We start from the raw sequence: 26,268 nt of genomic DNA on the forward strand, positions 1-26,268 counted from the left end.
TTTGTCAGCAGAAGAAACACTGCATAAAGAGTGACTGCAATCACAGGGCATAGCTTGTTAAAAGGCATCAAAGCTTAGATTCTATCTATGGTTCTGCTGCTATATTAACATATTTTCCTAAGGCATCAGAGATACTGAAGGAACCAATTTCCAGGAATTGCTTTGAAGACCTCCTTGTTGCAACACCAGACATGAAAGAGGAAGAGCAGCCCCCCACCCCCAGCTCCACTTTCTCTCACACTGTGATCACCATATGTCAGCATACAAAGGACGGTGTGGAAGACATTCAATTCTGATTTTTACACAAAAAATGGAATAATAATAATGCTTCTCTGGTGAAGTGGGGAGGGGAAAGCTGTTCATGAGAAGTATAGCTCCTGGTAGAATTGTTGAAAGTAACGTATAATATCCTTTGAACTTGTGGCTATTTTATCTTTATGCTTTATTACCAGTATCATTGTTGTTGTTGTTGTCATCGTCATCATCATCATCAGATTTCATTGGTCAACCAAATACAGATTATAGCCAAGGCCAAACAAACAAAAAACAGACAGCTCTCAAAAACCTATTATGGGAACATTATAATGCACATCACAGATATATCAAAATGGCAGGAAAGGGTGGAAAACTCAGGGCGCAAGACAGGACTCTTGGGCTTTCCTGAGCTGAGAAGCTTTTATTGCAAATACCGGTACCTTTTACCAGTTTCAAAGTTCGCACTTGTTTATCCTTCAAAAAAGCAAGTAGCAATCTAGAAGGTTTATTTATTGTCATAGCCATACCATTTTGTTTCATGCTATTTGTATATTTGGGTTAGTTTATGTTCTTTCCTTATGATATCCGATATACAGTAAGAGCTTTATTTCTCTGTTTAGATTTTCTTTGTTGTTTGATTGTATTCGGTATGAGGACCCCTCTCGTTTATGCTTTAGCTACATCCCATATAGTTGGCCACTCCTCTTCTGAAGTAATGTTATGTTGAAAGCATATTTCCAGATGTTGTTTTCCAGTTTCTCTTATTTCTCCATCTCGCAAAATTAGGTTATGCAATCTTTATAATTTATTAGTTTGATTCTCTTGTAATTGTAAAGTGATAGCTTTATTTGGTTGTATGGCCTCTTTTACTGTTAAGGTGCTCAAAGAATCTATTACATCTCAAGGTTTATTTAACATTTTAGCTGTTTTTTTGCCCCATTTCAATACCTTCTGTTGTAGGTATTCAAGGGTATACAGTACCGGTACCTTTTTTCTAGAAGAAAAGCACAGAGTGTAGTGTACGATTATAGTGTTGTACTGGGGCCTGGAAGACCACAGAACAAATCCCCATTCACTCATGAAACTTACCAGGTGACCTTGATCTACTTACTGCCTTTCATCTCATTCCAGAACAATTATTTTGTTTACCTCAGAAACTACGCATGGGAATCATAAACAGTAAAGACAGGCCGAACAGTAAAGTTGAAGTCCCAATTTTAAGTGACACACATACCTCTTCCCCTTTTTGCTGCATATATTTCAGCTTCTGCTGTCTTCCAAGGATGGGAAACCTGAGATCTTGCTGTGGTGCCACCATCCCTGACCATTGGACTTGCTGGCAACATTCGGAAGACCACAGGTTTCCCCATCCCTGTTTTAGTACTTAGAATTTATATCGTGTTGGAAAATCTTCTTAAAGATCCATTGTAATATTGGAATGGAAGAATTTGAGACTAGGTTGGCCACCTCATAGCTGCCTAAGGGGTACTTCTCACTCAGCAGTTGCCAAAGAAATTTCTGTGCATAATGCATTACTCTCCATTAAAATACCTGCTTCTAGGTTGAAATCACACCACCAGCATTTCTATATGCACCAAGTCTAATAACCTTCTCTGCTAGAATTCTCTGTCACTTCTATGAAGTAATAAACTCATTGGAAGTCTGAGGTAATGAATATCAGTGTTAAAAAAATGTCACAGGACATTGTCAGATGCGTGCGCGGTTGACATTTTGTAAGCTTTTACAAAAGGATCTCACTGTAATGACAGCAGATGTTTAGCAATTTAATTTACTATCACAGCTAGGTCAAAATTAATTTAGGCAACATTTAAAATAGCTCCCATAAGGTTTGGAGTTAAAGGAGTTTCCTTGGCACTACCTACTTTTATATCAGGATCTCCTCTCTTTTGTGGGAAATTTAAAGTGTTAAAAATCAGAGCTATGTTACACGTCTCTTCATACCACACTGCTATAGTGAACAGTCTTTTTAATTCCTTAGGATGCTGCTTAGGGAACCTGCTCATCATTTTCCTTGCTGCCCCTTTCTCAAGACTTTTCTGATTAGAAGAAATGATTCTACTAAATTATTTAGTTCAGCCTATGAAAGAAGCTCTAATTATTTGCTGCTTAAAAGATAAGCTACATAAGTGCCTGGATGATTAATGCTGACATGCCATAGTGGAAAGCTGCAGTCTATGTGAATAAATAATGTGCGTTTTTGCTTCCTTGGCCTTAAGCTTAATAATTCAGGAATAATGTCACATTATTTTTTTTCTATTACAAGCTAATAACTTTGACCTTTGAGATGGCAACAGCTGGTGGGTCAGTTCTTCACACCAAGAATTCAGAAAATCAGGCTGTACATGTGGCAAGTTGGCAACGATATCTGAGGTCACAACTGCATTTTCTTCAGCAGCTGTGATCAAGAAAGGCCTGCCAGCTCTTGGCACTTTGAATCACACTGCACTATACATTTAAAGCAGTATCATACCACTTTTTTATAAATAGTAATATTATATTATAACAACATGAAACAAAAACCATTATAATCAGGCAACTTTGCTTCTCATGCAGAAAAGTAAACAAATGAAACAAAAACAAAAAAAGACAAGAAACTGACATACGAAGAGGGTGGAGTGACAATGTAACTGAAACTCTATAGTACCATGCAGTGGCGTAGCGTGGGGGGTGCAGGGGGGCCCGGCCGCACCGGGCGCAACATCGGGGGGGGGCGCTCACACTCGCAGCTCTCTACCCCCTGCTGAAATCCACGGGTTAGGGGGCGCAAATTACTTGCCTTGCCCCGGGTGCTGACAACCCACGCTACGCCACTGGTACCATGAATAAATTAAAATGAAAAATAACGTTATTTACACAGTCATTCCAGAACTGTAAAAACAAGGCCCACCTCTCAATAAATTTGTTTTCTTATTATGTATTGCATTGCTTTCATAGGTAAACTTTCTCATTAAGATGGTTTGGCAAGTTTTCCTTAACCAGCCAGTTATGGTAAGATCTTTATTTCTCCATTTTTGTGCAATACACTTGTCTCACTGTTGTTAGCAGTGTAGTAACCAGGCATAAATCAGTATTAATGACTTCTGAATGAAGTATCAAAAGGAGAGTTATTTAGGGTTTGTTGGGAGATCATAGCCTATACAAGAGATTTCCAGTTGGAACAGCAGCCCAAAATGATTATTATCTGCAAAACTTCAGTTGTATGTGAAAATGCTCAATCTTCACACACATCACACACAGCCACAACAACCCAACAACATCTAACTATTATCTACATCAGGTTTGTAAAGAGAAAATAAAAATAAAAATAAAGCTTATTGGAGGTGAGAAATGCTATAACAAAAAAGCAAAGGGAAGCATCATACTGAAAACCTACACCAGCCTGTTTATTTCTTTCTATCTATTTCTGCTGAGTCCTTCAGTTTGTAATTCGCCAGCACAATTGCACCCAGTGGACATCAAACTTTCATAAAGTTGAGACAGAAGTTACCTTAAATCTTTTGCAGAACATATCAATGTTGCAGAACATATCAACCATATTAACAAAGAAAATATATTTGTTAAAACAGAAAAATAACGCTGTCATAATTAAAACGTGAAAGCCCACATGCTTTTAAAGATCTTGGGCGACATATTTGATACTGTTGTGCTCAAGGATTTGACCGCAGGGAACATAACGTTACATTAATGTGGGTTTCAGATCTTTTGAAGGGCTTTCCTTATGCATTTGGCTCCCTCTCTTCTTTTCTTTTCTGGCTCCTTAGGTTCAGCCAGCCTCTTGTATCAGTCATTCCTGCAGTTATGTAAGCAGTTTACTTGACAACCCATGGCAAGCTGCTTATCCTGACACACCTTACTATTTCAGGATGGCTAAGGACTAATCCGATGGCTTGGCTGTGTGCACTGATTTCAGAGAGCAAACATCGCTTCTGGGAGTCATTAACTAGTTATGTGTGCCTAGTTATGTGTGACTCTTTCTCTCGTTTCTCTCTTTCTCTCTCTTAAGGAAGATTGATTATGAATATTCAAAGAAGCCCTAGGCTGCACTCCTTATAATCTGTTTTCCCATTTGTATCTTTCTATATAGGAAAAAGAGAGCTCATGTTTCTGGGGTATCAGCTTTATCTTTTTTTAACCTGAGGAAATAAAGAAATGAAATTACATCTCCTGGCCCAATGCATTGGAGTTAATTGCAGAGGAGTGATTACACCATTGCAACTAGTTCTTTCTCTTTAATCTGATTGACTATTTATTTAACAAAACGTATACACCTCAATTGTATCAAAACCTCCAGCAGATAACAATATCTATCAAAAGGACTGCACTATCCAAGGTGCTTATTTCATAATTCTCATCTGAGGCAGAATTATCAAATTACTACTGAAATTCATCAGCTGAATCAACCAGTTTCTTTTGAGATTTGAGTTTGAAAAGACTGGAAATATCTAATGGAATTGATCCTTTCTCACTTATCAAACCATCTGAGACATCTCTGGCTGTAAGATTAACAACGTTTTCCAGTACACATTGAGATACTACTGTATTGCTGATTGGGAACATAGTGTACAGCATTATCCCTTGAGCTCAAAAAATTAAAAGAAACGTTGGTATCACAATTAAAGAATTATATGTGTGCCTATTCACAAAAAAGACACAGAAACTGTAAGTTAGGGCACCTCTCTTAGCTTCTGCACCAACTTAGCACTAAAGATGATCTACAGTCTTACTGTGTTTCCTTGCAACATAGCCTCTATACACCACATCTTCCCTTTGTCTTTCATCCCCTATCTTCTTCCTCTTCATGTTGAAGCCCCACTGTCCCTAACAATTAAAAAATGTGGAATACTTGACTAGGGTGCCAAGAGGCACTGAAGGGCAAATACTCAGGAGGCCCCTTTTAAGTGCTCAGAAGTTCTGATGTGGCCTCTGGGAATGCAGTAGGAGGCACAGTTGAAAAATGGCTCAAGATCACACAGCACTAGTCATCCTTGCATTGCCCTAACTGCCCATAAATGCTTTCAGAGCAAAGATACTTGTAAGAAAAGCAAACGTCTGCCAATTCTTACCTGGTATGATACAAGAATGTGTTAAATCTGGCTTTTAAGTCTGGCTTTTAAATTTTGTCTGTTTTGATAGATGGTATCAGCATATGCTCATGATCAAACACTAAATATCAAAGGAAACATAAAAAAGAAACTGTCACCCTAGTGAACTATTTTTTTTCTTTCTTTTGCAAACAGCAAAGAACACTCCCAACATACCGTAGTTCTTCATACTCTACAAGTTCAGCTTTTTTGGGGGGGGGTTGTACATGTCCATTTGTTCATATTCAAATTCTTCTATCTTGTTAAGGATGTTTGCTAGCATTCATGTAATAGATGGGAAACAGGTTTAGGAATATCAAGCTTCAAACAAACTCCAGCATTTTGTAAATACTGAGGAATTTATTTCCACACCACATGGTCTCAAACAGACTTTTAAAACAAGGCCAGTTACAATTTAGTATGCCCAGAGTTCTCAGTGCTTTCCCTCAAACAAGGGAAGTTTTCAATAAACACTGTACATAGTCAGTTGAACTGTTTGAACAATTATTTAAAAATCTTTTTTTGTACAATCAATGCAAGAATACCAACATTAAAAGTACAGTACAGATAAATTCACAACAATATAACAGAGAAAGAAATTGAGACACGGATGTGACTGAGAGAGTACAGTAGCAGTGTGTACATGCACTAAAGTGCTAGGAACCTAATGACATGCAAATCTTTTGTGTGTGTATGTATCGTACAGCTCACTTCATTAAGACTGTCTGAGGTTCCCCCCGCCCTTTTCTAAACATTTCATTCCATATTCCCTGCATTCCCCTCTAGTTTATTTAAGACAACTCTAGTCAACTAGTTCAATGGCTTTTTCACTACTTAAAAGTTACTGCTTCAGACATGCTAAAGCACCTCTATGAATTTTCTTTCTCAAACTGATAACCAACATAATTAACTTAAAATTCTAATTTTAAAAACAAAAAAAGAGAACCAGAACAAAACCCAAACCTTAACGGTGCAAATATAACAGAAGGCAGTCAGTAGTCAGAGAGCGGGAAAGAGAGAACACATTCAGTTTCCCTTGAAACATAATTCATGTTTTATTTAAAACCTTATCTTTATCTGCATATCTTTTAGATCCTAATATACTGTGTGTAGAAAAGATGGAGGCAAAAATAGTTTTCTGAGCTATGAAAAAAATAAGTTATTACAGGCACATTAACTGTTTCATTCTAGAAACATCTGTTTCTCAGGTACACAAAGCAGCTGCATTCTAGAACATTCTTTAACCTCTGCAACTTGAGCTCTCCTCGCTGACAGAGACTGGCCATGGTAATGGTGCTACTATGCAAAAGACAGTGAATTATTCTGTGATAATTCATGCAGGCTTGCATCACTGGTTTGGGTTCTCCAACGGCAGTTCCATGCTTCCATATTCCTCCCCAGTTAACTGAGATAGTGAGGCAGTAGGGGAATGTGAGGCCCATCGGGAAGGTGGGCGTCGATTCGCTGGTCTCTCTGGTCGGGAGAAGCAGGATTCTAAGGATGGAGCAAGTGCGGAACAAGGTAGTTCCTTTTTTGTGAAAAAATGGAGAGGAACAAAATTACCAATTTATATATCACACAATGAAAGAAAGCTAAATCCAAAATCTAAGCATATGTAGTTTGGCAAGGAAACCAAAGCAGCAAAAAACACATTTTTGTAGACAGCTCTTAAATTCTTGACTTTTGCCTGTAACCAATGAAGCAAAATATGAAAGGATGAGGCAAGTAATTTAAGTGAACTGATGTTTCTGACCAACATTCACTGACTAGGATTTTGGAAGAAAATAACTGAGATGGCAACTAGAGGAGGCCCAGAGTCCTGCCAGTCTTCTATAATACAAGGCGGGGGGGGGGGAGATGAATTTCCAACCCACCCCATTTTTAATACCAGTTTTATCCCAGTAAGGTTTACTTCTGATCTTGGAGTCACCTCAAAGGTTACTTAACAACAACAAAGTGCACCCAGGAAGAAGACTGGTTGAATAGGGGAGAATTCTAACGCCTCAACTTGTCTACTCATGCTGCTATTCAAATTGCACCTTCCCAATGAGCTAGAGAGATTTGGACCTGATTCTACACAAAATTCTCTTGCTGTCACATGCAGTCTGGCTCAAAATGTTCACATTCAGGAGAAGTATACTGTTTATATATGTTTCCTAATTATAAACACTGGCTGTAGGCATAACTAAAATACTTGATGTGAGGCAGTTCCATCGTGTGAAGTGCCTCCAAGTATCTTTAATACATTTTCAATTATGCTGGATGTTGCATTTGCTAGTGAGAGGACAAATGGTCAAGTTTGTTCCAGTAATATTCTCGATAAAATTATGATATAATCATCAACTGAAGAACACTCAGAATAGAAAGTGTGATTTCCTCTCAGTGTACTTGGATTTAAAAGTACAGTGGTACCTCAGGTTACATATGCTTCAGATTACATTCGCTTGAGGTTAAGAACAGTTTCAGGTTAAGGTACCACTGTAATTTGGACCAAAGAGCAATGGTGGGCAATTGCTAAACAATATTACAGTGGTACCTCGGGTTATGTACTTAATTCGTTCCGGAGGTCCGTTCTTAACCTGAAACTGTTCTTAACCTGAAGCACCACTTTAGCTAATGGGGCCTCCCGCTGCCGCCCTGCCGCCGGAGCCCAATTTCTGTTCTTATCCTGAAGCAAAGTTCTTAACCTGAAGCACTATTTCTGGGTTAGCGGAGTGTGTAACCTGAAGCGTATGTAACCTGAGGTACCACTGTACTGGCTTAAAACTGACCTAAACTGACCTTTATAACCGAACTAAAAGTAGTAAAACAGACAAGCAGCTCCAGCTAACACCAGTCACTGATATCTATTTACTTGAAGTAAAAAAATGAAAATCATCCCCCAACCTCTGGCTCCACAGTTCTTAATTGGAGCACCCCTCCCCCTTTTGTAATTGCACAAAGAGATCGATCAATCCAAGTAGAAGGAAAGAGTGCCACTTTTAGAAATCAGTCACATGGGGTACTACTTCAGGATGCTACAAGGCCTTGTCAGCCTTGGCCACAGCCCAAATCAATCTGCAACCCAGGACTACTGAAGGAGAAAAGTTAAAGACCGGAAAAGTAAATTTAATGCAAGGCCTGATTGCATTTGGAGTACACAGCCTTTAACTGTGATGTTTCACACTGACAGTTTATTTATATTTTAGGACTGATGATGGCAGCTAGTAATTACAGACTTTCCTACAGAATGGAGAATTTTGCGTACAATTTGTACAGAGGTGTAAACTTGCCAAAGCACATAATCAGGTTTCCACTGTGTACCTTTAAGAATCGAAAAGCAAAAAGTGCTAAGATTATCAACACATAGAAGAAAAAGGTCCACAATGAGGGTGTAAATCACTAAACAGGTGAGAGAGTGATATGTAAGCTATACACAAATCCAAATCAAAATGTACCCTGGCAGTATACAAAGCTGGAAGTTATATACCACATAGTAAGAGTTATGGAATAAGTTACTGAATAAGAGCCAAAGACACATGTTAAATGGAGTGAGAGATTTACCACACCATGCTATAAAAATGGAACAAAGGCAGTAAAAGACAGGAGGATGCTGAGCCTGGTAACATGATATAAAGCAGACATTGACAGTTAAGTATTTTTCTCCACAATCCCTAACCATGTAACTCAGAAGTAAGTCCCACAGAATTCAGGGGGGACTTATTCTCAGGTAATTGTGCACAGGATGGTTGCTTCATGGAAGCAAGGGCAGAAGAGACAGAAACAGACTGAAACAGGATGCACAAAACACAATGTCATGGAATGAAGAGAGGTTGCACTCGTGTTATTGTCTTCAAGCTACCCTTGAAAAAGCCCTTTGCCTATGGAGAGAAAAGGACCACAACACTTTATGGGGGAGAGTGCCTGGAAACTGAATAAAGAGATGGTATACATTGGATACATATTCTGTATGTATCAGGCCTCTAGCAACCGCCGAATCTCTTTAGCTCCAGCGCTAGAGACAAAATGCTACACTTCAAGAGCCCATTAAATTGAGAATTCCTAGCATTTTAAATCAGTAATAGAGCTTTTGTACTGGAAAGCTATCAAGAAACATCCAATAATAAGGTGAAGAATACATTCATGCCCATTGGAAATAAATTATAAGTCTTCATCTTGTTAAAATATGGTACAATATTAAAACCATGTCCAGCATCTACCATAAGAAAAGATGAACTGAGACTATGTTTTCCTAGATGTAATTATATGTGCAGCTCAGTTGAATTTTGGTTACTCTGACTTATTCTTGCTAAATACATGGCCACATTTATTAATTTATTTCAGTGATGTCACTCCTATTTCAGACAACTTTCTATCGCAGCTTTAAGAGAAAGGCAGAATTAGGCCCACATTTATTTCTGCACTCCAGTATGTAGTACACACCATTTATAGCTGCTTTCAGTGAATAAAGGACTGGCAGGTTTTGTGTTGCCATACATGGTCATGTTTAGGTCTGCTGCTTAGAGTGTCTATAATATGAGACAGGATAAATAAGATGCTTCAGTGCAACCACTTTACTAGTAATGGACAGCACTGGCCTGGTTCACACATAATCCTAAATGCAAATATGCCTCAGTGTGAACAAGCAAATGGGCAGACTCTCAGAGTGGAGATCACAACTGCTTGGCTCCTCTCTAGTTGCTTTGTTGCTGTGCAAAGCTAATCTGTGCTTTGAATAAAACCAGACTTTTTGTTGTTGCTTGGTCAAAGCAATGTAATTTACGCAAGCAACAACATTTCAACATTTGTCCCGTTTCCATTTACTTCTTTCACAACACATTTCATCCCACAGGGGAAGCCCACCTTTCTCTCACAGTTGCTATGCCTTTGGCAGGCATAATAGCAAGTGGCTTGAACTGACCCAGTAATCGATCTTGCTCTTCCTATATGCTTTGTTATTTTGAAGTGTTGCATGCTTATTTAGGTCGCAATGTTGAACGTCTTTACTAGGGTAAAACTCCCACTGAAGTTAATGAGATGATGAACTCAGTGAGATATAAAAATGCATAGGATTGTGCCGATACTCAATTTGTGTCTCTTTTTTCTTTTTCGTAAAGCAGGACCCATTTTAAAACAGATGAAAAGCTGTGAGGGGGAAAACTTATGCCATCATCACTTCCAGCCAATCAGTGCTGTGCACAGCCAACTTTTGCTGCAAACACAGAGAATGGTTTTTCATGTGTTTGTGCCTGTGGAAAAGTTTGCATGTCTTGAACATGTAATGAATGTGCACTCCCAGGAGCCCTGCCTCTCAAACTATGTATGTTCAAATACATCTGTAGGACAGACTCATTCAGTGAGGCAACCATCTCACCTTGCGAAGCTTTCTTCCCATTTCCTTTCCATCTGAGAGAAAAGGAATGACTCACCATGCAATGAAAACTTTTGCAATGACAACGCTATCATGCTGCAATGGCAAATTCCGTATTTATGAAAGTCTGAATGCAACATTAGTCTCGAAACTAGGTATGTAGAGCTTATTTCCATTTTACTCCCAGCCTTCTGTGGGGCTTTTACTGACCTTATCCTGTGGACTGGTCTTCAGCTGCCACAGCACAAGCAATGGAGCATGTTGCTGCATCTAAAGCATGACCCTAACAAGGCAGCTGGCTCTGCCCTATTTATCTGGAAACTGAAGAATTATATTAACAGGTGCAATAAATGATGGAGAACGACAGAACAACAAGTAAAAATACCTTCAAAACTGCACTGTGGCCATTGTGGGCAGCATCCTATAGCTAGCAAAGCTGCGTTAAAACTAATTTGGTTCAACTTAGTTCCATGGAATGGACCTGGTTGAAGAGGAAACATGCTGGTTTGAGAGTGTTCATGACAGTGACTAATGAATAATATTTGGTGGGAAATGTTTTAGAGGACAGAGCTATATGACTCAAAAGCTTTATTCTCTATTTGGAATCCACTGTCAGCTCATGCCAGTGACAGGGAATGCTGCTGTTTCTTCGGTTTATACTTCTACACCAAGTAAAAGTTGTTGTTTTAAGTAAAGAATTTTGGAAAAAAGGTAGAAAGGACTTACAGCAGTGAGGCAGGCAGGGTTAGGGTCCCCAGGGGGCAGTTAGTAAGACAGTTTGGTTCTGGACATAGACAGACAGAGGGGAAAAAAGAGGAAGTAGGTTGGAAAGAATATTTAAACCAGAGAAATGTAGTCAGCATTGAAGAGCTCTCCATATTTCACTGCTAACATTTATTATGCCACAGCCATAATTGGAGAGGCTATGTGAAAGATGCAGTAAACTGCTAACATCACACTGAGAAAATGGGAGACACCCCCAATTTTTAGCATTGTCTTTACATGAGGGTATGGCATTAAAGACTATATCTGATTGGTAAGCATGTATTCCACTTGTTCCAAATGTATTCCAAAGTCCGAATAAGTTTTGAAATTAGAAAGTTTCTGTCTATTTTTTTTTTTAAGGCAAGGAATGGGTTCATATAGCAAGAATCGGAAAGACTGGGTGACAAATCACATCTAGTGGATATGAATTTGCTGTTTTGTCTTTGCCTTTAAGGAAGGGGAGAAAAAGCAGAAGCAAAAAAAGAGAAAGCATTCTGATGCCATCTGTTCTAGCACTGGAAACGCTTGTCAGCAGAGAGGGCAGTATGCAGCGAGGGCCACGCAATTAGGAACAGAATATGAAGCATGACACAGCACAGCAGCTACAGCAGCTCTCTTGCCAAATAATGTGGCCTGCTGGACTTTCTTCAGGAGCTCTTCTCTTTCCCAGCTTCTTGAATAACAGAACTATGAACTATGGCGGATGTATGCAAAGTTCTTGGCAGCTCAAGGAAAAACCAGACATTTTGTTTTTTTGTGTGACCTGAAGAAGTTTCGTGTATATAGATGCCATGACTTCCTAATCAGATAGACGTTTGGCAGAGGTAGGGTCAGGGCAGATGTAGAAGGCATTTCGAAAACAGCATTTTGAGGATACAAAACTTATCATATTGCCCTGGGACAGAGCAATATATATACATATATACATATATGAAAAAACCACCAGTGTGTATTTAACATGTGTATACATAATACACATATGCATGTGAATGCACACAAATATTCTATATTTTAGCAAGTATCACAGAAGGCATCCTAAATGGAAAATTTGAAGAAAACAATTGTAAGAAGCACAAATGAAATAGCAACAAGCTTCTAACTGGCATTCCATGCGGGTATTCAAAAATCAGTGATGCATTATTCCTGCAGAGCAGAAATAAATTATTCTTTCAGTATGAGCAGATTGGCTAATTTGGAACAGATACGTAAGGCACTCCCACTGCCAGAATCAAGAAAGGAGCAATACTGACAGGATGCTTTACTTTACATGGCATGCCATTTTAAGTTCAGCCCAGCCACCAAACGAGCAAAAATGCATTTGGTAATCTGAATAGAAGCCATTAGCAAGTAACTTCCTAAACTGACTTGCTCTAAGTGATTATTCCATAAACTTTTCATCATGCTATCACATTTTAAACGTCCATCCTTTGGACTTGAGCCTTTCAAAGTTCACCATCCCACATATTTGTGGAGCATTACTCAGGGTGCTTCTAGAAAAGCATTTGCTGTGGGAGTAGTTCTCTTCCTGCATACAACATTTTTGCAGTGTCCCCACAATGTCACCGCCATAAAAATGCCAGCCTGTATCCTCACCCCCCAAATTAATTTGGATTTACCCTTTTTGAGGAAAATCCAGTAAGTTTAAAAAATAATAATTGTTTACAACACATTTACAATATTAAGACCTGTCTGGAAGCACCCTCAACGAGACTTGTATCTTTTTGTGGAACTATGGAAGTGAGCTCAAACAACATCCAAGCAACTGAAGTCAGTTCCTGTGAAGTAATTGCCATTGTGAAAAGATGATATAACAAGAGTAGTAACACACCACACAATGGCAATATTTCTTTTTCCCTGTATGTGACATTTGGTTATAAAAGTTGCCCACACAACGCGTTTGCCTTTATGTAAAACTTCTTAATTATTACTTTATGTTAAGGGATTATAAAATGTGTATATTTAAGGTTAACTTCAGTTACTAGTTTTGGAAATTGTAGTGCAATTCTATACATGCCTACTTAGAGTTCCGTGGAGCTTACTCCCAAGTAAGTAGGTACAGGATTGCAGTCTTAATGCCACAACTGGTACAGTGAACCAATTTCAAATGGTCATTATAATGAAGATCCATTTAAATAGCATATTCACACATTTTTTAAAAAAAGAATATAAAATATTTAGAATGCAAATGCAAATACTGCACTTATTCAAGAATAACAAAAGTTACCATGACATGCCCCTAAGTGAATTCATTGCTGAGCTGGGATTTAAACCTTGACCCAAGCCAACTTCTATCCATAAGACCATACTTGATCAGCAATAAACATTTCCTAATCATCTTTATACATAATTTTCACACAGGAGAAAAACCATACAACCTTGGGTGAAAATCACATGTCTATTGTGCTGCTCTGCTTTCAAACACATGTAACCCAAGGCGCAACCCTCACATAGTTTTCAAACATGATGGCACAGGTGAACTATCCAGAAAAATATTAACATCTGGAGCAGCTCAAAAAGCAATACGGCCATGTTGCAGGATACTTATGAAGATTGTAGAATACATAGGGGTTCAAAGATGTAGTAGGAAGATATTTGCTGGGATGCATTATGGGCACTGTATCCTTCTGTAAATCTTCTAAGACCAAAGAAAGAGGCCCTGCTGAAAGTTTCCTCCATCCAAAAAGTAAATTTGTGGGCAAATTTGTTGTAGTCAGTAGCTTCCAAAGCTGTGTCTGGAATTCATCGCTAGCTGACCTCCAGAGTGCTACCACCTTCCAGACTTTCAGAAAGGCTCTGAAAACCTATTTGTCTCAGGAGGCTTTGGATCACAAAACTGGCTAGTTTCAAAGCAATTGTGCATGGATACTCGAGTGTGGTAAATAGTGCCTTTTGTGTATATGAAATCTCCAATTCCTAAAACAATTTTTTTATGTTCTACTGCATTCAGCAGAATTTACTTTTGATAAATAAACTTGCTTAAGATTGTACTGACATACATTAAAAATTGTCATGGTGTTACTGTATGAAATACAAGTTAATCAATATTTTAAATTATACCGCATATGAAAACTGCTGTGTCATCTTTCAGATATATTACAATGAAACACCCCTCAATATGATCATCTTATGGCTGGATCCATCATCATGGTGCATTCATTTAAAGACCCATTGCTACTTATATCTCTATTATATACAAATGCCATGTCCCCCCCACAAATGTGTGTGAAGCATAGAAAAGTGTTGCATTAAAGTTCTTCCAAAATGCAGTCTCAAAGAAGCATACATTATACAGTCAATTCCCTTTTGCTTAAAAATGTTTGCACATTTATATTTTAATCAACATTCACAAATAACATTCATCATCTAAAAAGGTTTACTATACAAGGATAAAACTCATTACCTCAATGGACCCTGGTTCAACTTTGTTTATTTCTCCTGTGCTGTTCTCATTGCTAAGACTGGGAGGGCTGTATGAAGCTAGCCTTTTCTCCTCCTTTAAGGCATGCTCCATAAGTTTCTTGTTGAGAATTCTGGCAGCATTTTCTGTAAGAGTATATCCCGGAGGAGCTGATAAGTCCTGCCTGATACTTGTCGTTTCAGCTCCTTCATCCTTTTGTAGCTCTGTGCCAAAACGGAGGGGACTGGGTGACCTACCACGGATACTTGTGCACATGTCTTGCATAGGACCCAGTTCTGACCTGGGTTCTGCTGACCTTGATCGGCTGCTGGACCTGGAGCATTTTTGGAGGGTGTCATGAACCACAGGGGTATGGTCAATGATATTGAATAAACTGGAGAGGCCATCATTGATAGTAGTATGAACTGGACTCTCCCTTGTGGTGGTTGATCTGGCCCAAGCAGATTCACTGAACCCTTTCTGAGGTGTGCTTGGCAATGTCCTGTTATTTGGCTGATCTGATTTGGAAAAGGCTTTCTTCTGTAATTTTGGGGAGCCATATTTGGGAGAACAACATGTGCGTTCAAATTTGGCCTGGACCTTTTCAATAGCAGGTGCCACCTGCCTGCTCCTTAAGCTTCTTGATGGTGATGAGACAGGTGTAGTACCCCCTTTTGGTGTCAGACACCTGTGTGGACTGCTTGTGATACTACGCAAAGTTTCTGTCTGTAAGCCCACACTGATAGTTTGAGTGGTCTGTGTGCCCGTAGTTCTCAACCCATTAGTCTGACAAGCTGTGTCTTTGAACTGAAGCTCTGTCGAATTTGAACGTATTGCATTTCTGACAGAATAAGCTACCTCTTTCATGTCATCACTCATGTTTTTGGACATCTCCAGGCTGTGCAAGGAGGACGCAAAACCCAAAGTAGTGCAAATAGGACGTTCAATAGGATGAATGCCACTTTCCAGGAAATCGTTGTGGTGTTTGGAGAGGTCAGAAGACCATCGCCCAAACACTTCTGAAGAAGCACCTTTTGTCTCGCCCCCATTTCCCTTAACTTTGGTCATGGGGAACAAAAAGTCTGGTTCTGACTGGCTTTTCCCTTCATTGCTAGCTACCACTGAGGTTTCAAACCTGCGAACAACTGGCGGACTATGAAAGACCTTAACTCCCATTTTTTCTGCAACAACATGACTCCTCAGTGGTTGTTTCTGGCAGTGCTCAGGGCTGGTCATGGTATTAGTTGTCATAGTAACACTGGTGGTGAGGTACCATGAAGGTGGTTGGAATGGATCTGGAACTGAATTATTGATTGCCTTCCCAATCTCTGTCCTCTCTGCCCAAGTATCTCCAGGTCTTTCTACAGCTCCACCATTTTTTCTGGTAGTGTTGTAATCCCAAGTTTTGTTGAATTCCTCAATGTATTTCAGATCATCAGGAGACAGAGGAGGTGTTATCTCCTCCTTGCTGCTGGAAGAAGGCAGAGTCTTTTCAGGAAGAAAAGGAGAAATGTCCATCAAACGCTTGAACTCTGACATAGAGGAGACAGACATTGCCCTGAAGAAGGAAGCACATAGCATCAAATTAACAAAATTGACAGGAAGTCTGCATTGAATTTGTTGTATCATTTAGGGTAGTAGTAATCATATAGTGTAAACATTCTTATTTAAAGCAACTTTAACAAAGTTAAGTTAACCATCTAAGTAACCATACACATAAGCATCACCACCTGCCAATATCACTATTTTAAAGAAAATGCAATCTGCTTTGTTTTCACTTTATATTTGAACCTCTGTGCTGTTTTGTCCTACACTTAACCACAGCTATTGATGGGTAAACTGAGGAAGAAACTAAATGGCATGCAATATATTAACAAAGGGATTCAAAAAGTAAGAAGTCATCACTAAGGGGGGAAATCACATGTGTGACACCTCTCCATAATATTATGTTACAGAATAGTGGGGAGTTTTATTGACAGTAAAATTCTAGAATTGAACCTCTGGTATCTAGTTTTAAGATCTTGAAACCAATTTAGGGTAAGTGTATTAATATAATTCATGTAATTCATTTTGTGCTATGTTTCACCCCACTTTACTCACCTTTGAAGATTTCCCTTGTGCATTTCTTCTTCCTGAAAGTAAAAAAACTGTTAATTTTGAGCTTGCATATATGCCTATATTGGACGCCTGTGGGCTGTATTTGCATTAACTTTATTCAATATATCAAATTCTTGAAAACCCTTTGAAGAGCATATCTGACCTCCCCCATGCTTCCAATATTTGGATAATTAAGAAGGATTTTTTCCTTTATATGCATCTGTGTAAAGTATTCCCAGTTGAACTGACGAGTATAAACAAATAACCCTCACATTGCTAAGACCAGACACACAGATTAATTATCTCTCAATAGAGCACAACTTTTTTTTTAGTTCTAATGATTATAAAGACAACTAGTACATATCTCATATTATATTTGCATGTCTGAAGCTGCTTTTCTGTGCTACTCTCTTTGATATTAGTGACCTTGCAGTGCTGAGATCAGATAAAATCTACTTTTTGACATTATTTCATTATAAATTTACTAGATATCGATAATTAGCATCAACTGAAACTCATTATACCATTGCTGTTAAATGTGTGGGCAGACCATTACGTTAATCATATGGGGAATACCATAACGATTCCTCACAACATGCAGTGTAGGAACAACCTCCTCCTAGTCATAATTTTTATGACTAGGGGGAGGTTTTAAAAAGCCCAGCTTTTTAAAACTTATATTTTATGGAAAGAGCTTGTTCTACAATTTAAAAAGGTTACTGTTTAGAGCCCTATTAAGAAGACACAAATGATAAACAGTGGGGAAAAATGGAAGTGATCCATAACCAATTCTAATTTTAATAGCCTAGATCAGGGAACACAGTCCCCCAACAAACTTCTCCTTATCCATGGTAGGGATGTGAGATTGTGGCATCTATATCACAATATATGTAGGGCTGGCCTAAGACATTCTGGCACCTGAGGTGGACCCCAAAATGGTGCCAGGGAAGAAGGTGAGGGAAGAGATACATCAGAAACAAGGCGGGTGGGTGGGGGGAGAAAGATCAACATCAGCACCGGCTGCCCCTGTAGATCCTGCTGCCTGAGGTAGTCGCCTCAACTTGCCTCATGGGTGCGTTGGCCCTGGCTATATGCAGCATAATGTTTGAATAGAGTCACTGCAAGAAAGATCCAATGTGCATCTGGCTAAATCATACAGTCAACTCCCAGAATGAACTGATTCACCAGAAGGCCCCATATAAACAGCAGTAGAAAGCACCCTTTGACAAAATTGCAGGGATATGGGATTACAACTGAGCTGACAATACAAAGAGCAATGGACGCACCTCATTTGCACAAGTTAAGAACCTTTCTCGTTCCAGTTTCTGAGGCTGTCGTTCATCAGAATCATCTGGAGAATCAAGGGACAGTGTTTCCAGAAAGAGGTTTTCTGTGGCAGTGCACCTGTCACTTTCCTTCAGTTTCGACAGTGATCGATCTTCAAATTGCATGGTGTCTGAATCAGAGTAGGATCTTGACCCCATTGGGTGAGGCACTTGATTTGAAAATGAATGAAGGCTAGTTTCTTTTGACTCACAAAGAATGTTGTCTCCTCTTTGTGGATTTACTTTCTGAAGCTGAGAAAGAAATTAATCATACATCAACTGACTACAGAGTAGCTTTCACAGTAGTTGTCTGTTTATTTCATCTTACAGTGGTACCTCAGGTTAAGTACTTAATTCGTTCTGGAGGTCCATACTTAACCTGAAACTGTTCTTAACCTGAAGCACCACTTTAGCTAATGGGGCCTCCTGCTGCCGCCGCGCCGCCAAAGCACGATTTCTGTTCTCATCCTGAAGCAAAGTTCTTAACCTGAAGCACTATTTCTGGGTTAGCAGAGTCTGTAACCTGAAGCATATGTAACCCGAGGTACCACTGTATACCACTTTAGATATAGATATATATAAAACTTAAATATCATATTGATATTTTCAAATAAAAAGGTAGAAAGATTGATTATTTCCATAAAATCGTTTCAACTCAGATGTTTCAGGAAAAGGCAGTTCCTAGTTTGTGTTTCTGATGGCAAGAGCATGCTTACATGGAAACTTCTTGTTCAATGCCTTAGGCTTCAATCCTAAATACATTTAATAGGACAAAATGGGATTTACTTTCATGTAAACATGCACAGGATTGCTCTGTTAGGCTGCATTCAAATGGCAGTATCCTCCAGCTGCTTTAGTGCTATACTTAGGAGGGGAAGGAGATAGCAGAAAAGGTTCCAACTTGTCTGTACCATCTGTTCTCACCCTAATATTTTTATTTGGACTAACACAGATCAGTGCAACAACTAGTGTAGTGCCTGTGTGGATTATAGGTGTCAGGCATAATTATTTAGCTCATGCTGGGAAGAGTAGAAAGCTGTTGGGGACACAGGCACCACATTAAGTGGGATTTTAGCATCTTTCCACCTGGTAGACCCTGCTATCAGCACTTAAAATTGTGAACTTCCCCTGTCTGCTGTGCATGGGGTGAATCTGTGGTCAACACAGACACAGGAAGACTTGAAGGGGTGGCATATGCTGAATCACATTTGAAGTCTATCACTAGTCTCCGATATATGCACATGTTCAAGGATTTGGCAATGAACTGTCTGTGTGTACATAAATATACTAGAACAGCAAAAGGTTCCTCTTCATAATTAAACAGCAAAAAAACAAGAGCTGTGAAATAATTAATCTGAAAACCTAAAAGCTTGCAGTCACCATCAGTACAAAATTAGGCTTGATGTTGTGTCTCAAGAGATAACACTGTAGCAGTGAACTTGAAAGAGAATATTTGGAAGCCATGAGAAATGTAGGTCAGCATGCTTCTATTTCCACAATTATCCCAAATGATCTATTTCATGCTTCATAAATCTGGGGATGTTTTGCTTTCCTACATTATGGTTAAAGTAAACAGAAAGAAAAATGGTCAGTGATTATGGTGAATACATATTGATTATGCCACAATCCTCTATTTCTGTTTTTAAATGCTTCAGATTATTTGCCTTCTTGTTTTACGTACATATCACTGTGATGTCTCCAAACACACAGAGTGCCATGCAAAATACCAGCGATAAGTTAATTGCTTCCACAGAAAGTACCGTCTAGCTAACTGCTAAGAAGCTATATTGATCCAAAGATGTACAAATTTCTGAAAGTTTCCTAGGTTAAAGAGGAGTGCAGCCGCCTAGGAATTAACATTATGAAAATGAATTTAAACGCAAGAACGTTGTTCCGTTTATAAATTATTTGGTTTGTGAATAGTTATTTCCCCTTCCTCAGTGAACTGAAAGTTTGCTTTATTGAAGCCTGGGAGATATAATGTACAGTGGTACCTCGGGCTACATACGCTTCAGGTTACATATGCTTCAGGTTACAGACTCCACTAACCCAGAAATAGTGCTTCAGGTTAAGAACTTTGCTTCAGGATGAGAACAGAAATCGTGCTCCGGCGGCGCGGCAGCAGCGGGAGGCCTCATTAGCTAAAGTGGTGCTTCAGGTTAAGAACAGTTTCAGGTTAAGTACGGACCTCCGGAATGAATTAAGTACTTAACTCGAGGTACCACTGTACAGGGTTCCCCCCCCCCCAGTTGGTAGCCTGTCATGAAACAGCTAGGCTGATACAGTTACTAAAGAGGTGACTATCTGTCTTGTGAGGTTTTCTGTTATAGCAGCTGACAGTAGAATTCAGCTTTTCTATGATTCAGAAGTATCCAAAAGACCAACCTGAGGTAGGATATTTCATTTGGACTATAAGTAAGGTTCAATGAGACGTAGAGTTTTCAGAGACAGCCTTGTGATTGATTAAAGGGTTATCAACTACTCACACTAGGAAATCATTCTTGTGAGAGGAAACCACAGGATTAAAAATGAGAAGTAGAATACAATGTGTAGATCTTGATTTTTTAAGAAGGAAAAGGAATATAATTTTGTGGTCTGAGAACAAGAAAGCTTTGCATTGTAAAGGTCACAATGACTCTGCCTTTGTGGGAGAAGTGAAATGACAGGAAATAGCCTTTAACCTTTAACTAATTTCCAAATACTAGTGAGGCTTCTAAAATTAGTTTCGGAAGCATTCTTCCTTAGGTCCCTTGGGCTTCTGTAATTATCTGTTATGAGAAACAATGAAACAGAGTGTTCACCCTGTTTGTGCAGTTTTTTGTTTTTTATATAAAGAAAGCCGTCTAGTTCCTTTTTAATTTTTGCAATATATGTGCAGACACATTCCATCATGACCTGACCCCTGAATTACCTGCTCTAGCCTTCTCAGCAGTTCCTTCTTTTGCCTCTCCCACTCCTGCCGGTCCTTGCTGAGCTGCTCCAGAAGCTCTACCTTTTCTTTATTCCAGTTCTTCTCATTGTGCTGGATTTGCCACTGCAAGTCCATAACTAATCGGTGACTGTCAGCCAGGAGCTTCTTGTGCTCCTCCCTCTCTCTCTTGAAAGCTGCTTTTGCTTCAAGACCAGTCTCACTCTGTGCTTTTTCGCTCTTCCCTTCCAGCTATAAATGAAACAAAGGTTGTTAGTGTCAACATCTCTTTTGATGGCAGATGTAAAGGCTGGGCTTTGCTACCCAGTTGACAAGGGGATTCTTACAAACATGCCTTAACATTCTGAAGCACAGCTTTGCTCTAAAAGAGGCAACTATAGTACAATAGTCATACAAGGACTCCATACTTGCCTAATTGCTAGATTAAGGCTGCAAATCCAATTAGACATGTCACCAAAATTTGTAATTCTTTGGCTCTGAATACAACCTCAGCACCTCATTATATTTGTCTTCAGTCTAAGGCAAGTATTACAATCCACAGCTTTTCTTGCAGTTCAAGCTATTATCTGAGCTGGAGGATAGCTGTATTATGAATCAGAGTAAGCCTGTGAAGGGGGTGGGTGGGGTTCTCCTGTTTCTGTATCCAATGCCCTGTTCCTTGCATAGATGTCATATTGAAATCACAGATATGCAGCTCTTCCTAAGCCCTATAAACACATCCTGGGAGCTTCCTTGTTCATTACCAATAATTAGGATTACATTCAGCTAAAATATCTTCCAATCAACCAAGCAGTTTCAAAGAAGTGATCTGTCTGTATCTATGCAACAAAGCTGTGAAGCAGTCATCTCTGTCTGCTGTTCTAGGCATGTGTCATGAATAGCTTGATGGAGATCTTACACAGTCTCCCTATTCTTGGTGTCTATGGTGAAGAACTTGTGCAGGGAAAGAATGAAGAATCCCCATTCACTGGCAATCACCAGTTGCAGACACAACTGCATTTCTACCTAAGCTGCAAGATTACTATTCATGCCCCCACCCACTTAATTTATCATTCATTACATCCAGTAGCTTTCTGACTTTTATCATCACTGAAATTAGGTAATGCTACCAAACGAATTTTTTTTAGGGGTCTTGTCATTTTTGCTCTCACCACCTGTGCTTGATGTAAAATATTAGCATCAAATAATACATTTGTAATGGCTTAGAACATGCCTGCCACAAACCATCTGCTCTAATTTGCAATACTTTACTGAATAAATGCAATAAAGCACAATTAATAAATTACTCAAACATAAAATTTTTACATTAAATTAAAAATCAAAACCACTTACAACAGGGAGACACAAAACCACAATTTCTAGGACTTAATAAGATTCTACGATTTAATAAGATTAAATAAAAGCAAAATGTTAATACTGTCTACTCTCATTAAATAGCTATTCCAAACAGCATCACATCAGGGAAACCATCTAGAGAATGAGGCACTAGCTATTTGAGTAAGTGCACCTGAATCTATCCTACAATTTGATTAAACAATAATAAGACCTAGTGGTTCACTCAAAGTTGTTGTTTCAGACATATTTGCAGGTACCTTATTTGTGTTACACAGCTGGTCCATCTAGCTCAGTGGTCTACACCAATTGGCAGCAGGTCTTCAGGATTTGAAAATATGGCCTTTCCCTGCCCTACCTGAAAATGCCAAATATTGGACCTAAGGCCTTCTGCATGCAGAGCAGATCCTGTGCTGCTGAGCTACTGCCCTTCCCCAATGGGAACTGTACCTGCTCCAGCTGACACTTCAGTTTAGTCCATTCCACTTCCCAAGCAGCTTTGTCAGTGGCATACTGCTGCTGGAGGCCATGACGTTCTCGTTCATCATCCCGGAGCTCAGATCGGAAGTCATCCAACAGTATTTTTAGGGCATGTAGAAGCCTGCGGTTTTCTCGTGCCTGCAGAAGCAAAAGCTATTTGTAATTTTAAAACATTAAACTTGTCTTTTCAAACAACTCGGGATAAATAAGGGGTGGTTGTTTTGTCGTTGTTCTTGTTTTCTACGTTCTTGTCAAGGTGATCAGCTGCATGAAAAATGCCCCGAATGCTAGCATCCTACCAAAGAAATGGGGGGGGGGGAGCCTCAGAAGGCTGGCTTGTCTATAGTGCGATTTCCTGGTTTATAAAATAAAACAAAACGATTCAGCCCACAACTTTAAGATACCCAAGTCAAAGATGCCCATAATATCAAACTCGGCTGCATCCAAAGTGTATTGGTGCCTGGCACATCCAGAGTGGGAACCCACACCCCTATTACTATGTTTTCAAAACATTTTCATCTCATCTTCTCTGGAATGCCTAACCCAGTGATTGCAAATCCAGCACCTAAAATGAGAAATTACCCCGCTGTACTGTTTAAGTGTTTTCATTTGCCCCTCACTGACCACCCCGCAAATCCTGTAGATGCCCATGTCAGTGTGAGAAGGAGAGGCGTACTTGGATGGAGAGAGTGTGTTCATGGGGAGAAATGTTTATATGAAGTGTGTGTGTGTGTGTGTGTAAAATCAATACTGTGATCTCCACCATCAGGACCTGCAAGATGTAGCTGACTTGAGGTTATCTGGGGCCGGGGGGAGCAGCAATGACTCTAAAGCCTCTAATTTTGTATTATGTCGCCACCACTGCCCGCCATGGCAGTCATGTTGTGTTATGGCAAGTCTCCACGACAGTCATTTTGTGACTGAGGCCCACGGCACTCTCTCAAAATTCAAAATATGCCTGCTGGTTCAAACAGGTTGCTGACCCCTGGATTAAAGGAAGCCTGCACCATAGCTCAGAAGAGAGATGAAAAGAAAGCATAAAAGGATGCTGCTTAACTCCTATGCCTGTGAAAAAATGTTATGGAAGAAAGTACATTTCTATGAAAAGCCATGAAATAGAGTCTATCATTGTGTGTAACAGTACTATGATGACTGAGAGGCAATTCTCAGTGTGATCAAAAATCGAGGTTCCTAGTTCAAAAGTCAAATAGGACCTTTGTGTTGCTTCTCTCATGAAGTAAGGCTATTGCTAGATCTTGCCTCTACAGAGTCACAGAATGATAGAATTGTAGAGTTAGAAGGGATCCTGAGGATTATTTGGCCGAACCCCCAACGCTCTACGTGGGGCTGCCCTTGAGACTGACCCAGAAACTCCAGCGGGTGCAGAATGCCGCGGCGAGACTCCTTATGGGGTCTTCGCTGCGAGACCACATTCATCCGGTGCTATATCAGCTGCACTGGCTCCCGGTGGAGTACAGGATCAGGTTTAAGGTGCTGGTCTTAACCTTTAAAGCCCTATACGGCCTAGGACCCTCGTACCTACGGGACCGCCTCTCCTGGTATGCCCCACAAAGAAACCTACGGTCTGCAAATAAAAACATCCTGAAGGTCCCAGGCCTCAGAGAGGTTAGGCTGGCCTCAACTAGAGCCAGGGCCTTCTCGGCTGCGGCTCCAATCTGGTGGAACGCTCTGTCACAAGAGACTAGGGCCCTGCGGGACCTGACATCTTTCCGCAGGGCCTGCAAGACAGAGTTGTTCCACCAGGCCTTTGGTCAGGGCGCAGCCTGACTCCCTCCTCTGGCAACCTGCACAGAGTTTTGCTTAATGGTTGCCATCAACTTGATTTTAATTAAATTTTATAATGAAATATTTTTAGAATGTTGGTTTATTTGATTGTTTGATTATTTGATTGTTGTTAGCCGCCCTGAGCCCGGCTTCGGCTGGGGAGGGCGGGATATAAATAAAATTTATTATTATTATTATTATTAATGCAGGAATATGCTGCTGTCCCATGTGGGGATTGAAGCTTGTATTTATCAGCACCATGCTCTAAACAACTGAGCTATCCAGTAGTCACTGCAAGAATACATTCCTCTGAAGGTAAGGACAACTCTGAGGAAAAACAAGGATATGTGCCCTGGTGCTTTGCACTGCGGTAACGCCCTACAAGATAGGCAGAGTGAAAATACACCAAGGCTAGCATCCATGGACACGGGTGGCACTGTGGGTTAAACCACAGAGCCTAGGACTTGCTGATCAGAAGGTCGGCGGTTCGAATCCCCGCAATGGGGTGAGCTCCCGTTGCTCAGTCCCTGCTCCTGCCAACCTAGCAGTTCAAAAGCACGTCAAATTGCCAGTAGATAAATAGGTACCGCTCCGGCGGGAAGGTAAACGGCGTTTCCGTGCGCTGCTCTGGTTCGCCAGAAGCAGCTTAGTCATGCTGGCCACATGACCCAGAAGCTGTACGCTGGCTCCCTTGGCCAGGAGCAGGAGCAGGGACCGAGCAACGGGAGCTCACTCCATCGCGGGGATTCAAACCGCCAACCTTCTGATTGGCAAGTCCTAGGCTCTGTGGTTTAATGCAGTGCATTCTGAGTAAATAAAGCAACAGCCGCCAATTTTACAAAAAATGATGTTACACCTAAAGCACTCCGAGAATGGGGAATGGTGACTACTCATTAGGATGCCTGAAAAGGACTTTTTCATTACAGCCACAAAATTGCAGACCATCTCCCACAAGAAATCCACCAGTTCTGAAAGTATGATCTTTTTATTTTTAACTTTTTTCCAAATTAGCATTTGGTTGCTAAATATATCAGTGCTGTAATTGCTGCTTGTCACTGCTGTTTAAAATAGTTATTTGATTGTCATTATTGTTTGTTTTTATTTGAGTGCTTTATTGAATTGTATTAGTGTCATTGTATTGATAGTTGTTTTTTTTTACTGCCTTTGGAATATCTTATTAAACAGTGAGTTACTTCCCCTCTAAATACATAATTCTGACTCGTATATTCATCCTGAAATAGAGCCTTTTCAAAGACTTTATATCAAAGAGCATTGGATAAACTGCCAATGATTTTTAAAGGCTCTGCATTGCACCCCAAGTCACTGCTGCTATTTTGGAAACCACACTGCTGATTTAATGTATCTATTGGTATTTCCTGAGGCCCAAATGCTGCATATGAATCTAGGTCAGGCTCAAAATAGGTAAACCTCTCAATCCACTTGGGGTGGGG

At 39.9% G+C, this 26,268-nt stretch overlaps 1 protein-coding gene and 1 long non-coding RNA gene across 12 annotated transcripts in view; one reads left to right on the top strand and one right to left on the bottom strand.

Moving 5' to 3' along the window:
* Positions 1–5,697: 5,697 nt before the first annotated feature.
* MTCL1 (microtubule crosslinking factor 1) overlaps positions 5,698–26,268 on the bottom strand; it is a 92,449-nt gene continuing 71,878 nt past the window's right edge. For 9 of the 11 annotated variants that reach the window (XM_083622464.1, XM_083622458.1, XM_083622463.1 and 6 more), the window contains 6 exons: positions 23,003–23,170; positions 21,203–21,451; positions 18,253–18,543; positions 16,970–17,001; positions 14,873–16,427; positions 5,698–6,885 (listed from right to left, as the gene is read on the bottom strand). In XM_083622464.1, coding sequence (XP_083478590.1) covers positions 6,706–6,885; positions 14,873–16,427; positions 16,970–17,001; positions 18,253–18,543; positions 21,203–21,451; positions 23,003–23,170 — 2,475 coding nt within the window. In that variant the 3' untranslated portion in view covers positions 5,698–6,705. Of the gene's footprint in view, positions 6,886–11,433; positions 11,492–14,872; positions 16,428–16,969; positions 17,002–18,252; positions 18,544–21,202; positions 21,452–23,002; positions 23,171–26,268 lie in introns of all 11 variants that reach the window. The other 2 variants (XM_083622459.1, XM_083622466.1) reach the window with 2 other exon arrangements.
* LOC310766463 lies at positions 8,139–14,465 on the top strand. Its single transcript, XR_014550170.1, has 2 exons — positions 8,139–10,862; positions 11,927–14,465. It is a non-coding gene; the product is annotated as an uncharacterized lncRNA (long non-coding RNA).

The sequence above is a fragment of the Podarcis filfolensis genome, assembly GCF_964270895.1.
Source record: "Podarcis filfolensis genome assembly, chromosome: 7".
Classification (NCBI taxonomy): Eukaryota; Metazoa; Chordata; class Lepidosauria; order Squamata; family Lacertidae; genus Podarcis; species Podarcis filfolensis.